At 41.5% G+C, this 14,171-nt stretch overlaps 2 protein-coding genes across 4 annotated transcripts in view; both read right to left on the reverse strand.

The window, feature by feature from the left end:
• LOC139385091 (alpha-protein kinase 3-like) overlaps positions 1-14,171 on the reverse strand; it is a 370,338-nt gene that overhangs the window by 178,837 nt on the left and 177,330 nt on the right. The window lies entirely within an intron of this gene.
• On the reverse strand, positions 813-8,789 carry LOC139384871 (pro-cathepsin H-like). 3 transcript variants are annotated; one of them, XM_071129769.1, is made up of 12 exons: positions 8,676-8,789; positions 7,776-7,807; positions 7,439-7,544; positions 7,032-7,102; positions 6,802-6,906; positions 6,054-6,140; positions 5,802-5,857; positions 5,580-5,661; positions 5,368-5,436; positions 5,158-5,264; positions 4,731-4,856; positions 813-2,749 (listed from the first exon to the last, which is right to left on the reverse strand). In XM_071129769.1, exons 1-12 carry the CDS (start codon positions 8,779-8,781, stop codon positions 2,674-2,676), a joined length of 1,023 nt encoding a protein of 340 aa, XP_070985870.1. In that variant the 5' UTR covers positions 8,782-8,789; the 3' UTR covers positions 813-2,673. The 3 variants fall into 3 exon arrangements, with proteins under 3 accessions (XP_070985870.1, XP_070985872.1, XP_070985871.1); XM_071129770.1 differs by lacking the exon at positions 813-2,749 and adding an exon at positions 2,934-3,258 and having other exon boundaries at positions 4,704-4,856; positions 8,676-8,778; XM_071129771.1 differs by lacking the exon at positions 7,776-7,807 and having other exon boundaries at positions 2,184-2,749; positions 8,676-8,773.

Genomic DNA, 14,171 nt, shown 5'->3' on the forward strand with positions numbered 1-14,171 from the left:
GAGCACAGGGCGCCAGTGGCGAATTTGCCAATCTTGGTGTTCTCTGGCAAATGCCAAACGTCCTGCACGGTCTTGGGCTGTAAGCACAACCACCACCTGTGGACGTCGGAACCTCATACCACCCTCATGGAGTCTGTTTCTGACAGTTTGAGCAGACACGTGCACATTTGTGGCCTGCTGGAGGTCATTTTGCAGGGCTCTGGCAGTGCTCCTCCTGCTCCTCCTTGCACAAAGGCGGAGGTAGCGGTCCTGCTGCTGGGTTGTTGCCCTCCTACGGCCTCCCCCACGTCTCCTGATGTACTGGCCTGTCTCCTGGTAGCGACTCCATGCTCTGGACACTACGCTGACAGACACAGCAAACCTTCTTGCCACAGCTCGCATTGGTGTGCCATCCTGGATGAGCTGCACTACCTGAGCCACTTGTGTGGGTTGTAGACTCCGTCTCATGCTACCACTAGAGTGAAAGCACCGCCAGCATTCAAAAGTGACCAAAACATCAGCCAGGAAGCATAGGAACTGAGAAGTGGTCTGTGGTCACCACCTGCAGAACCACTCCTTTATTGGGGGTGTCTTGCTAATTGCCTATCATTTCCACCTGTTGTCTATTCCATTTGCACAACAGCATGTGACATTTATTGTCAATCAGTGTTGCTTCCTAAGTGGACAGTTTGATTTCACGGAAGTGTGATTGACTTGGAGTTACATTGTGTTGTTTAAGTGTTCCCTTTATTTTTTTGAGCAGTGTATAACAGAAGGAATCATGTAGTAACCCAAATAGTGTTAAACAAATCAAAATATATTTTATATTTGAGATTCTTCTTTTGCACACACTTGGCATTCTCTCAACCAGCTTCATGAGGTAGTCACCTACAATGCCTTTCAAGGAACAGGTATGCCTTCTTAAAAGTTAATTTGTGGAATTTCTTTCCTTCTTAATGCATTTGAACCAATCAGTTGTGTTGTGACAAGGTATGGGTGTTATACAGAAGATAGCCCTATTTGGTAAAAGAGCAAGTCCATATTATGGCAAGAACAGCTCAAATAAGTAAAGAGAAACAACAGACCATCCTTACTTTAAAACATGAAGGTCAGTCAACCTTGAAAGTGCAGTTGCAAAAACCATCAAGCACTATGATGAAACTGGCTCTCATGAGGACTGCCACAGGAAAGGAAGACCCAATTACTTCTGCTGCAGAGGATAAGTTCATTAGTTACCAGACTCAGAAATCGGCAATTAACTGCACCTCAGATTGCAGCCCAAGTAAATAAATGCTTCACATAGTTCAAGTAACAGACACATCTCAACATCAACTGTTCAGAGGAGACCGCGTGAATCAGGCCTTCATGGTCGAATTGCTGCAAAGAAACCACTACTAAAGTACATCAATAAGAAGAGACTTGCTTGGGCCAAGAAACACGACATTAGACTGGTGGAAATATGTCCTTTGGTTTGACAAGTCCAAATTGAAGATATTTGGTTCCAACCGCCGTGTCTTTGTGAGACGCAGGGTAGGTGAATGGATGATCTCCCCATGTGTGGTTCCCACTGTGAAGCATGGAGGATGAGGTGTGATGGTGTAGGGGTGCTTTGCTGGTGACATTGTGTGATTTATTTTTAATTCAATGCACACTTAACCAGCATGGCTACCACAGCATTCTGCAGCGATACGCCATCTCATCTGGTTTGCGCTTAGTGGGAATTTGTTTTTCAACAGGACAATGACCCAAAACACACCTCCAGGCTGTGTAAGGGCTATTTGACCAAGAAGGAGAGTGATGGAGTGCTGCATCAGATGACCTGGCCTCCACAATCACCTGACCTCAACCCAATTGAGATGGTTTGGGATGAGTTGGACAGCAGAGTGAAGAAAAAGCACCCAACATGTGGTCAGCATATGTGGGAACTTTCTTCAAGACTGTTGGAAAAGCATTCCAGATGATTACGTCATGAAGCTGGTTGAGAGAATGCCAAGAGTGTGCAAAGCTGTTATCAAGGCAAAGAGTTGCTACTTTGAAGAATCTAAAATATATTTTGATTTGTTTAACACTTTTTTGGTTACTATATTACTCCATATGTGTTATTTCACAGTTTGTCTTCACTATTATTATACAATGTAGAAAATAGTACAAAAAAAGAAATTAGTAGGTGTGTCAACTTTTGACTGGTACTGTATATATATATATTTTTTTTTACAACCCTCTAAAATACACAAAATATGCCTAGTACAAACCTCTAAAGAAAATATAACACTAACCAAACTGTCAAATCAAGAGAAGCTAAAATATTGGTGATGCTTTTGTGACAGTAGTCAACTACAGTACTAACTAGGATCTCTTACACACTCAAAACCAGAGCAATATGTGGCTACATAAGCACACGATTCAAAGACTCTCACTACCCAGTCAGTGCCTACTAACTAACCATGACCAGCCACTTACCATATACAGTACAAACCTTCATAATACGATCCAGTTGTAATTAATTTAAAATAAGTAACTTGGAAAATGTAAAACTCACATTGTAACAGTATAACTACAGTTCTTAAAAACATGTCCATGCAAATAATACAGAGATGCCCACTCCTGTCCTCTGAATGAGAAAATGTATCCTGTTTTTCTCATACTGTAGCTGAAGACTGACTGTGGCGTTCTCTTCTGAGTTCCGGGGGAACATCACACCGGGGGGAGAGGATAAGAGGAGCAGGCTGCCAGTCCACACATGTTCCTCCCTCGTTCTATTAGGAAATATCTGAGGAGGAAATAGAAAACAAAATATATTTTGTAAGCTGTACCAAACAAATATAAACACAACATACAACATTTTCAAAGACTCATACAAGGAAATGAATCAACTTCAAATAAATTCATTAGGCCCGAATCTATGGATTTCACATGACTGGGAATACAGATATGCATCTGTAGGTCACAGATACCTAAAAAAAAAGTAGGGGTGTGGATCAGAAATCTGGTATCTGGTGTGACCAACAGGACAATCCTGCAGCACGACACATCTTATTCGCATACAGTTGATCAGGCTGTTGATTGTGGCCTGTGGAATGTTGTCCCACTCCTTGTGTCTGTGTGAAGTTACTGGATATTGGTGGGAACTGGAACAAGCTGTCGTACATGTTGAGCCATAGCATCCCAAACATGCTCAATTATTGACATGTCTGGTGAGTATGCAGGCCATGGAAGAACTGGGACATTTTCCAGGAATTGTGTACAGATCCCTGCGACATGGGGTCATGCATTATCATGCTGAAACATGAGTTGATGGCGGCGGATGAATGGGCCTCAGGATCTCGTCAAGGTATTTCTGTGCATTCAAATTACCATCGATAAAATTCAATTGTATTTGTTGTCCGTAGCTTATGCCTGCCCATACCATAACCCCACCACCACCATGGGGCACTCTGTTCACGCTGACATCAGCAAACCGCCCACACAACACCATACACGTAGTCTGTAGTTGTGTGGCAGGTTGGAAGTTCTGCCAAATTCTCTAAAACGATGTTGGATGCGGTTTATGATAGCGAAATTCACATTAAATTCTCTGGCAACAGCTCTGGTGGACATTCCTGCAGTCAGCATGCCAATTGCACGCTCCCTCAAAACTATTACACTGAGAAAAAATACAAACGCATCTAGAGATTCTGGGTTCGAGTCCAGGCTCTGTCGCAGCTGGTAGCGAATGGGAGACCCATGTGGCAGTGCACAGTTGGCCCAGCGTCGTCCGGGTTAGGGAAGGGTTTGCCAGCAGGGATGTCCTTGTCCTATTGCGAACTAGCGACTCCTGTGGCGGGCCTGGGAGCAGTCGCCAGGTGTATGGTGTTTCCTCCGACACATTGGTGCAGCTGGCTTCCGGGTTAAGTGGGCATTGTGTCAAGAAGCAGTGCGGCTTGGTTGGGTTCTCACGGCTCTCAACCTTCGCCTCTCCCGAGTCCGTACGGGAGTTGCAGTGATGAGACAAGACTGTAACTACCAATTGGATACCACGAAATTGGGGAGAAAAAGGGGTTCAAAAAAAAATAAAAAAAATAAATAAACACATCATGTAAATTGTTGGTCCCATGTTTCATAAGATGAAGTAAAAAAACCACAAAAAGCTTATTTCTCTCAAATTCTGTGCACAAATTTGTTTATATCCCTGTTAGTGAGAATTTCTCCTTTGCCAAGATAATCCATCCACCTGACAGGTGTGGCATATGAAGAAGATGATTAAACAGCATGATCATTACACAGGTGCACCTTGTGCTGAGGACAACAAAAGGCCACTTTTTAAAATGTGAATTTTTGTTCAGTGTAATAGTTTTGAGGGAGCGTGCAATTGGCATGCTGACTGCAGTAATGTCGATGTAATGTATATCTGTCTGTAACATTATGATTGGCTGAGTGCGCCTGGCTGCCAAATGGGTGACCTATGCCCTCCAAGGCTGCACCCCTGCCCAGTCATTTGAAATCCATTAGGGCCTAATGAATTTATTTCAATTGACTTATTTCTTACTATGAACTGTAACTCAGTAAAAACATAGAAATTGTTGCATGTTGTGTTCACCTTTGTTCAGTATAATTTCACCCTAAAAGGAGATAGTCAGACAGGTATCTTGCAGTATACGTGTCCTACAATGTCTGGGTGTTCAATAGCTGATCTATGTTCATGAAGCATCTATATAGTTATCATTAGTAAAAAAAGGTAGTTCAACAGCACTGAATATTTTTTATGTATTTACCCATCCATTCCCCAGTTGGTGCCCCAGGAGTTTTTCACGATCCAATATGGAGTGCTATTCTTTTCACCATATCCCACTGCCAGTACAGCATGGTTCACATTGTCTGTAGTGTTCTTACACGTAGTGCTAATACAAACAAAGAATACTTTATAAAACACATGGAGGACATGTTAATTCATTGTAATAGAGGGTCAAATGTGCAGTTTGTATACCTTATGTGAACGGCAAGGAGCTTTACAGCTCATGAAAGTCTTCTACTGCAACATAGTATGTCTCATAAGTACAGTTTTCTACCTTCCACACATTATTTGATAAGATTTGGAGGTTCACAATTCAATTCCCACAAAGCTCTTTAATCCTGCCACCCAACATGTATTGTCAAGTGGGAGTGATAAGGAACAACGGAGTGTACTGGGCTTACTCTCACCTGCTGTACACACCATCCTTGTAGTGGAGGAAATCATCAGTCACTTCATATCCAAAGCTGACTGGGTTCAGTCTGGCCACAGCATCAACCATGCCCTTTTCGTCATACTGTTATAGGGGGCAAGACAGAACAACATACCAATTGCTGACCAAGAAAACAATGTTTAGAACAGATGCAGAGGTTGTAAAACGTTTAGTTTTAGTCTCTCACACTTGTTATGTTGACAACATCTTTCACGAAGGCAGCTGCCAACTCGGGCTTGAAATTGCAAGAGCCATCCTAAGGAAAGTAATTGGGATAAAGAAGTATATAGTGAGTAATCCAAACAAGTGAGTCATAAGGATTAAATACTAGTATAACACTGTTACTTGTGTTATTAACATTTTCCTTTTTTACACTAAGAATAATTTATAAATACATACATGTCCCGTGTAAGGATAGTCATCTTCGGTCATGAGTCCGTTGTTGTATTTAACATACTCAAACGCCTGGCTTGGGAGTCCCCTGAAACCAATACATTACAGTAGCTGAATGATGTTTTTGCAGACAGACAGCAACAGTATGCATCAGGAGGTATAGAAGTCACATGCAGGACAGGAGTGATAAGCTCATGTGATTTTAAGATGGTACTGTAGGCTACCAACCCCATACATCCATGATTGTTGAAGTCTTGAGCACAGTCCACCAGTTGCTGCTCAGACTGGAAAATATAGAATGATAACTCACAGATAAGGCTATTACCAACAACCATTCAACAACCAATTCAACTACAGTCTTTCTATTGTACCGCTTCATATGAAACCATACAGGGAAACATAGTAGGTTGACTGCCAAAATCAGTGTGAAACATAGTGTGAAACCGTAGAAAATACAAGAGAAATAGGGCTAGTTCTCACCAGAAGTGGGAGTTTTCCAGTAGCTATAGCGGTAACAGACTCAAGACAGCCGGTAGTGGAGAAGGTCCAGCAGCTTCCACAATGACCCTTAGGACACAACAATAGCACATTCACTCAACATGATATCAACACAGCACAGTCATAAATGTACAGCTTCTTTTATCTTTGTCACTCGCTTGCAATCAGCCAATCCATAAGAAAATGACTTGGTCATGTTGTTGTGAATATACACTGAGTAGAAAACATTATGAACACCTGCTCTTTCCATGACAGACTGACCAGGTGAATCCAGGTCAAAACTTTGATCCCTTATTGATGTCACTTGTAAAATCCACTTCAATCAGTGTAGATAAAGGGCAGCAGACCGGTTAAAGATGGATTTTTAAGCCTTGAGACATGGATTGTGTGTGTGTGTGCCATTAGGAAGGTGAATTGGCAAGACAAAAGATTTAAGTTCCTTTGAACGGGGTATGGTATTAGGTGCCAGGAGCAGTTTGTGTCACACTCAACAGTTTCCCGTGTGTATCAAGAATGGTCCACCACCCAAAGGACATCCAGCCAGCTTGACACAACTGTGGAAAGCATTGGAGTCAACATGGGCCAGCATCCCTATGGAATGCTTTCGACACCTTGTAGAGTGTCCATGCCCAGATGAATTGAGGCTGTTCAGAGGGCAAAACAGGGGGGGGAAGGTGTTCTTAATGTTTTGTACACTCAGTATATTTAGCCTATGAGGGAAACGTAGTACCTGGTATTTGACAGGTGACACATAGTTTCCCTTCTCTCTCCAGTCCACAGAACCAGGATATGGCCCATGGCTGCTGATGTGACTCCCTTTGGTGGCAGAGCAGTTCTGATGAAGATAAATGTAAGAACAATTACAATTGATTAGGCTATCTTATATCAGGGAAGCTCGTAGACTTATAATTGGGGTTAACTACAGGATCACATTTTAGTAATTACATTTCACAGCTGTACCTGAGGTTCAGTCAGGAGGAAAGTTTTCCTAAACTCTGCAAAGCTCATGTCAGAAAACTGATTCAGTCCCACTGGGAAAAGGACAGTTACAACATGTCAGAAAACTGATTCAGTCCCACTGGGAAAAGGACAGTTACAACATGTCAGAAAACTGATTCAGTCCCACTGGGAAAAGGACAGTTACAACATGTCAGAAAACTGATTCAGTCCCACTGGGAAAAGGACAGTTACAACATGTCAGAAAACTGATTCAGTCCCACTGGGAAAAGGAAAGTTACAATAGTTGTAAGATATCATACCTGTAACATACATACAGCTATATTATGAATACATTGGGAGTTAAGTTGTGACTGGGAAAACAGGAAGAAATGGACAAATAGTTTAAAATAAATAAATGCATAGCCTACTTGAGAACGTGTGCTTCCCTGCATTATGATAGTGGATTCTCCTCTTATGCCCAGTGAAGATGTTCAGGCGATGGTGGTACTCCTCCAGAGCATAGACTTTATTATACTGTAATAACAAAAACAGGTATAGGCAGGCAGTCAACTAAAGATGACAACCTCATTCTGACAAGCAAATACATTTGAGGAAGGTCTTGGCCTACTGCTTTAATTTATTACAGGAAGGAACAAGATGACTGTGTGTACAGTAACTCTGGTATGTAGGCTACTGTATGTCATCTGCTTTCCTAAAAAATAACACGTGACAGATTTACATTGTAGCCTTTACAGTTTCACATACCTGTAACATCCATTGTTTGAAGTGATATTCCTCTTTAAAAATAATAAATTAAAAATAATAAAACACAAATATGATCAGTTAGACCTATGATTTTGATGGTCACATTGTTACAAGTTTGAAACGGTCACTTTTCTGTGCAATGTTAACATTGTAGGCTATAGCATGTGTCACTGTTGTTTCACTGCTGCATGTCTTATGCAATGTAATACGCTATAAATCAAATCTAAGTTTATTTGTCACATGTGCCGAATACAACAGGTATAGATAGACCTTACAGTGAAATGCTACTTACAGGCTCTAACCAATAATGCAAAAAATTTATTATGTAAACAATAGGTAAGTAAAGAAATAAAACAATAGTTATATACAGTAGCGAGGCTATAAAAGTAGCGAGGCTACATACAGACACCGGTTAGTCAGGCTGATTGAGGTAGTATGTACATGTAGATATGGTTAAAATTACTAATTATATATGATGAACAGAGAGTAGCAGGAGCGTAAAAGAGGGGTTGGCGGGTGGCAGGACACAATGCAGATCGCCCGGTTAGCTAATGTGCGGGAGCACTGGTTGGTCGGCCCAAATTGAGGTAGTATGTACATGAATGTATTGTTAAAGTGACGGGTGACGGGTTAAAGTGAGGCTATTCATTTCTGTAGCCTAATTATGATCTTTGCTTTTTCATTAGGCTTATTAAATACAGTCTGGTCAACCGCCCAGATCAAGATCAGAAACATAATTTGTGAAGTTAACGGTCCACACAAAACCCGCTTTCATCTGCAGTGCACTGAATGGCTTGTTGCACTTGACTTTTAGTTTGTTTCTTCCTCCACACGTCGATGTGTGCGTCCAAAGGGGATGCGGGATATGAACAACAAACAGATTAGGGGAGTTATGCTTACCTTCAGGTAAAAACAAGGATGTTAAATTGGCTAAATGCAAAAAAGCAAGAATAAAAGCAACAGTATACAGCGTCATACTTCCGCGTGTGTTTCGCAACCAATGCATCACATGACTTGAGTAACCTATCCATTTCATTCATGTGTCCTTGTGGCAGGGTCGGTTATCAAAGTTTTTGTAAGCACCATAATATGCCTAATTTCCCACCCCACATCAAAATAATTAACATCAAAGTCAATAAAGTGTGCACTTACTGAGGAGATAAAAATACAATTGTAAGTATCACAGAATTATTAAAGGCCCAGTGCATTCAATATTCAGTTTCGCCTGTGTTTTGTATCATATTGTTAAACAGCTGAGGAAACTAACACAGTACAAGTGTGTGAGCAAAAAAAAAAACAGCCGTGTTATTTCCTGATGGTTGCTGGTTGAAAATACAATCTACACAGGACCTTCTAATCAGCAGGTTTTGCAAACGTGGAGTTTCAGGTTGTAAATTAGTTAATAGACCAATAACAACGAGGGTTCCAAACCTCTCTGCCAATAAAGGCTAGTTTTCAGTTCCCCCCCACCCCACTCATGCCACTCCCAGACAGTCCTAGCAAAATTCTTGCTGGAGAATCTTTTTTGGTTGCTAAAAAGCTATTTAAGTTTTTTTTTTTTTTAACCATTTAATGGACAACTATTACAGTCTGGTAATTAATTGTTACCTAATTATTTAATATTTATATAAAAACGTCTGCATCGGGCCTTTAAAATTGTAGATTAGAACTTTACACATCTTTATACACTGCCACACATTCATATTTTTCAGGCAGTTAAAATAAAGACTATTGTCATACAACTGTAGTGATTATTCAAAATTCACAGTCCACAGCCCAGAACATAATGCATCTCTAACTCTGTGTGTGTCCTTCTGTCAGTTCTTTCTTTGGGTCAGTGATGAATCATTTAAAATTGAAAATGATTGCTTAAAATATTTTATGAAAATGTCATGTTCAGCTCATATGGTTTAAACTTTTTAAACTTGGCCACAAGAGGACAGTGCACTCCTTATAAACCAGAGCCTGCAATGAGAGATCCGTCCTGTAGATGGCAGTATAATATCACTGCAAAACTGATATGATGGAACTGAAAGAGCAACGGCGTCTTCTGCAACAGAGCCACTCCCAATTACGTATACATATTAACATTGCTCTTCTCTCTCCAACTCAGCTGTGGAGTGGGAGGTAATTGTGTTCATGCAGAACCCTAGATAGTCAGTTATTATCACCTCCTCTTCAAATATGGTGAGCTACAGGTAAACAGTGCCTTCGTAAAGTATTCAGACCCCTTGATTTTTTCCACATTTTGTTACATTACAGCCTTATTCTAAAATGGATTAAAAAAAAATAATAATCATCAACCTCCACACAATACCGCATAATGACGTCGCAAAAATAGGCTTTTAGACATTTTTACTAATTTATACAAAATGTAATAACTTCATTATGACGTTTACATAAGTATTCAGACCCTTTACTCAGCATATTGTTGAAGCACCTTTGGCAGCGATTACAGCCTCGAGTCTTCTTGATTATGACGCTACAAGCTTGGCAGACCTGTATTTGGGGAGTTTCTCCTATTCTTCTCTGCAGATCCTCTCCAGCTCTGTCAGGTTGGATGGGGAGCGTCGGTGCACAGCTATTTTCAGGTCTCTCCAGAGATGTACGATGGGGTTAAAGTCTGGGCTCTGGCTGGGCAACTCAAGGACATTCAGAGACCTGTCTTGAAGCCACTCCTGCGTTGTCTTGGCTGTGTTCTTAGGGTCATTGACCTGTTGGAAGGTGAACCTTCGCCCCAGTCTGAGGTCCTGAGCACACTGGAGCAGGTTTTCATCAAGGATCTCTCTGTACTTTGCTCCGTTCATCTTTCCCTCAATCCTGACTAGTCTCTCAGTCCCTGCCTCTGAAAAACATCCCCACAGCATGATGCTGCCACCACCATGCTTTACCGTAGAGATGGTGCCACGTTTCCGACAGACTTGACGCTTGGCATTCAGGCAAAGAGTTCAATCTTGGTTTCATCAGACCAGAGAATCTTGTTTGTCATGGTCTGAGTCCTTTAGGTGCCTTTTTGGCAAACTCCAAGTGGGCTGTCATGTGCTTTTTACTGAGGAGTGGCTTCTGTCTGGCCCCTCTACCATAAAGGCCTGATTGGTGGAGTGCTGCAGAGATGGTTGTCCTTCTGGAAGGTTCTCCCATCTCCACACAGGAACTCTGTCACAGGGACCATCAGGTTTTTGTTCTCCTCCCTGACCAAGGCCACCTCCTCCGATTACTCAGTTTGGCTGGGCGGCCAGCTCTAAGAAGAGTCTTGGTGGTTCCAAACTTCTTCCATTTAAGAATGATGGAGGACACTGTGTTCTTGGGGACCTTCAATGCTGCAGAAATGTTTTGGTACCCTTCCCCAGATATCTGCCTCGACACAATCCTGTCTCGGAGCTCTACGGAAAATTCCTTCAACCTCATGACATGATTTCTGCTCTGACATGCACTGTCAACTGTGGGACCTTATATAGACAAGTGTGTGTGTGCTTTTCCAAATCATGTCCAATCAATTGAATTTACAACAGATGGACTCCAATAGAAACATCTCAAGGATAGAATCAATGTAAACCTGTTTTTGCTTTGTCATTATGGGGTATTGTGTGTAGATTGATGAGGAAAAATATGGATTTATTAAACAATTTTAGAGTACGGCTGTGACGTAACAAAATGTGGAAAAAGTAAAGGGGCCTGAATACCTTCTGAATGCGCTGTATATCACCATGCTGATGCACCATGCTACTACAGCGAGCTGTGTGTTCATCCCTATAGCCTACCTATGGACAGTGCTAGTACACTGGAGGTCATCAACATCTAGGATATCAATAAATAAGGATTGTTGCCAGGAGCAGATATAGAAAGGAGGAACGGCGTCACACACACACACACACACACACACACACACACACACACACACACACACACACACACACACACACACACACACACACACACACACACACACACACACACACACACACACACACACACACACACACACACACACACACACACACAGAGCTGTACTGTATATGGTTCATCATTAGTATGATCAGTGAGTGTGTTATCTCTCCTTCAACACTGTAGTTGTCTCCCTGCTGGCCCATGCACTTTAATATTCCGTGTGTGTGTGTGTGTGTGTGTGTGTGTGTGTGGATTTTTGACCAACTGGAGACATTTTGTTGGTCCCCACAAGGTCAAATTATATTTCTAGGGGGTTTAGGGTTAAGGTTAGAATTAGTGTTAGGGTTAGATTTAGTGTTAAGGTTAGGAGCTAGCGTTAACTTTAGGTTTTGGGGTTAAGGTTACGGGTTAGGGAAAATAGGATTTTGAATGGGACTGAATTGTGTGTCTCCACAAGTTATACAGGACTGTGTGTGTTTGTGGGTGTGACAGTTTAGGGTTTGTATTATTGAAGGAGAGATGAGGCCTGGGGGAAAATAAGACTGTAAATCAGCCAGCCCATCCTCTGTCTCTCTCTCTCTCTCTCTCTGTCTCAACCCCCTACAGAGAGAAAGGAAGAGAATATCCAGCAAAGTGAATGGAGGAGGTGCTTGCTATGCTGCTCCTTGCATCAGTCTGGTTAAAGGACAGTCAGTCGTACTAATGACCAACTCATACTGATGCAGGGAGGCTATGGACTGTCCCAAATCACACCCTATTACAATGGTTTGCACTATTTCAGACCCACATAGGCCAGTGTTCTTCATTCCTGGGCCTGCAGAGCCACATGGTGTGCACCCCCACTCTGCAAGGTGTCGAAAGCGTTCCATAGGGATGCTGATGCATGTTGACTCCAATGCTTCCCACATTTGTCACAATTTGGCTGGATGTCTATTGGGTGGTGGACCATTCTTGAAATACATGGGAAACTGTTGAGCATTAAAAACCCAGCAGCGTTGCAGTTCTTGTCACAAACTGGTGCACCTGTGGCCTCGTTCAAAGGCACTTACATTTTTAGTCTTGCCCATTCACCCTCTGAATGGTACACATACAGTGCACAATCCATGTCTCAATTGTCTCAAGACTTAAATATCCTTCTTTAACCTGTCTCCCCTTCATCTACACCGATTGAAGTGGATTTAATGAGTTACATCAATAAGGGATCATAGCTTTCACCTGGTATGTCTATGTTATGGAAAGAGTGTTCTTAATGTTTTGTATAGTCAATATGTATGTACAATATATTTTTCTGATGATAAATTAACTACTAAACTTAATTTTTAGGACCACACTTTCTCATAATTATTTATTAAAAGATCTGTTCGCTGTATTTTGTGAATGGGGGCACACTGACTGGACCCTTCCCCCCTAGAGCAAAGATATGTTAGGCAGGACGCTAGTGCATGTGGTTATGCAGACAGTATTGTCAGTGGAAGAGGAGAGAGAGTGTCAAGTGACATACACAACGTTTGATTTGATTTTAGCTGCCGGCGATGGACAGGACTCCCAGGAGGTATGTTTGTAAATTAATTTGATCAAGCTATGTGGCCTGTTGGGGCGGCAGGTAGCCTAGTGGTTCGAGCATTGGACTAGTATCAGAAAGGTTGCAAGATTGAATCCCCAAGCTGACAAGGTAAAAATGTGTCGTTCTGCCCCTGAGCAAGGCAGTTAACCCACTGTTCTTAGGCCGTCATTGAAAATAACAATTTGTTCTTAAAACTGACTTGCCTAGTTAAATAAAGGTAAAATGAAAAATGGATTCATTCTTGATGAATAAAGGAAACAGATATGTTTTGTTCTTTCTCTGTAATACTAGCCACCTAGCAATTTTATTATGTTTGCTTTAGTTAACCAGCTAGAAAATACTTGAGTTAGCCAGTTAGAAAATACTTTAGTTAGCCAGCTAAAAAATTATTTAGATAGCCAGCTAGAAAATACAAAACTTGGGAAGCTCATAGACTTATAATTCTAGACTTCTGATACTATATACCAGTGTGGCAGTTGTACTAAACTCCTGGCATAAAGGTTACTAAAGAATGAATGTGCATCATTGATTAAAATGACAATTCAACAGGTAAAGATGAAGGCTTAAATAGCCTATGCTGAAAAATAGACATACTGTATATTTTTTTACATAGAATTAGGCATATCGATTATTGCGCTAGATTGCAGTAAAAAGCTGTTTCAGGTGTTTGAAAGATGCCCCAACTCATTTACTTTGTGCCTCCTCTAAAATAATAGGTGCATGACGCCACTGTGTGCAGTGTATGTGTATGTGACGTGTGTCGATGTGCATCTGCGTGTGTACGTTGACATCTGTGTGACAGTTGTAGGAGATTTATTTACACATCACTGTATGGTACAGACTGACTCTCTGAAGGCAGCCTAACACACTTTCCAGCTATCACTCATAATGTGTGTGTATGTGACAGATAGTGTGTGATGAGCGCATAGCTGTTGTTATTCAGC

The sequence above is a fragment of the Oncorhynchus clarkii genome, chromosome 26, assembly GCF_045791955.1.
Source record: "Oncorhynchus clarkii lewisi isolate Uvic-CL-2024 chromosome 26, UVic_Ocla_1.0, whole genome shotgun sequence".
Lineage (NCBI taxonomy): Eukaryota > Metazoa > Chordata > Actinopteri > Salmoniformes > Salmonidae > Oncorhynchus > Oncorhynchus clarkii.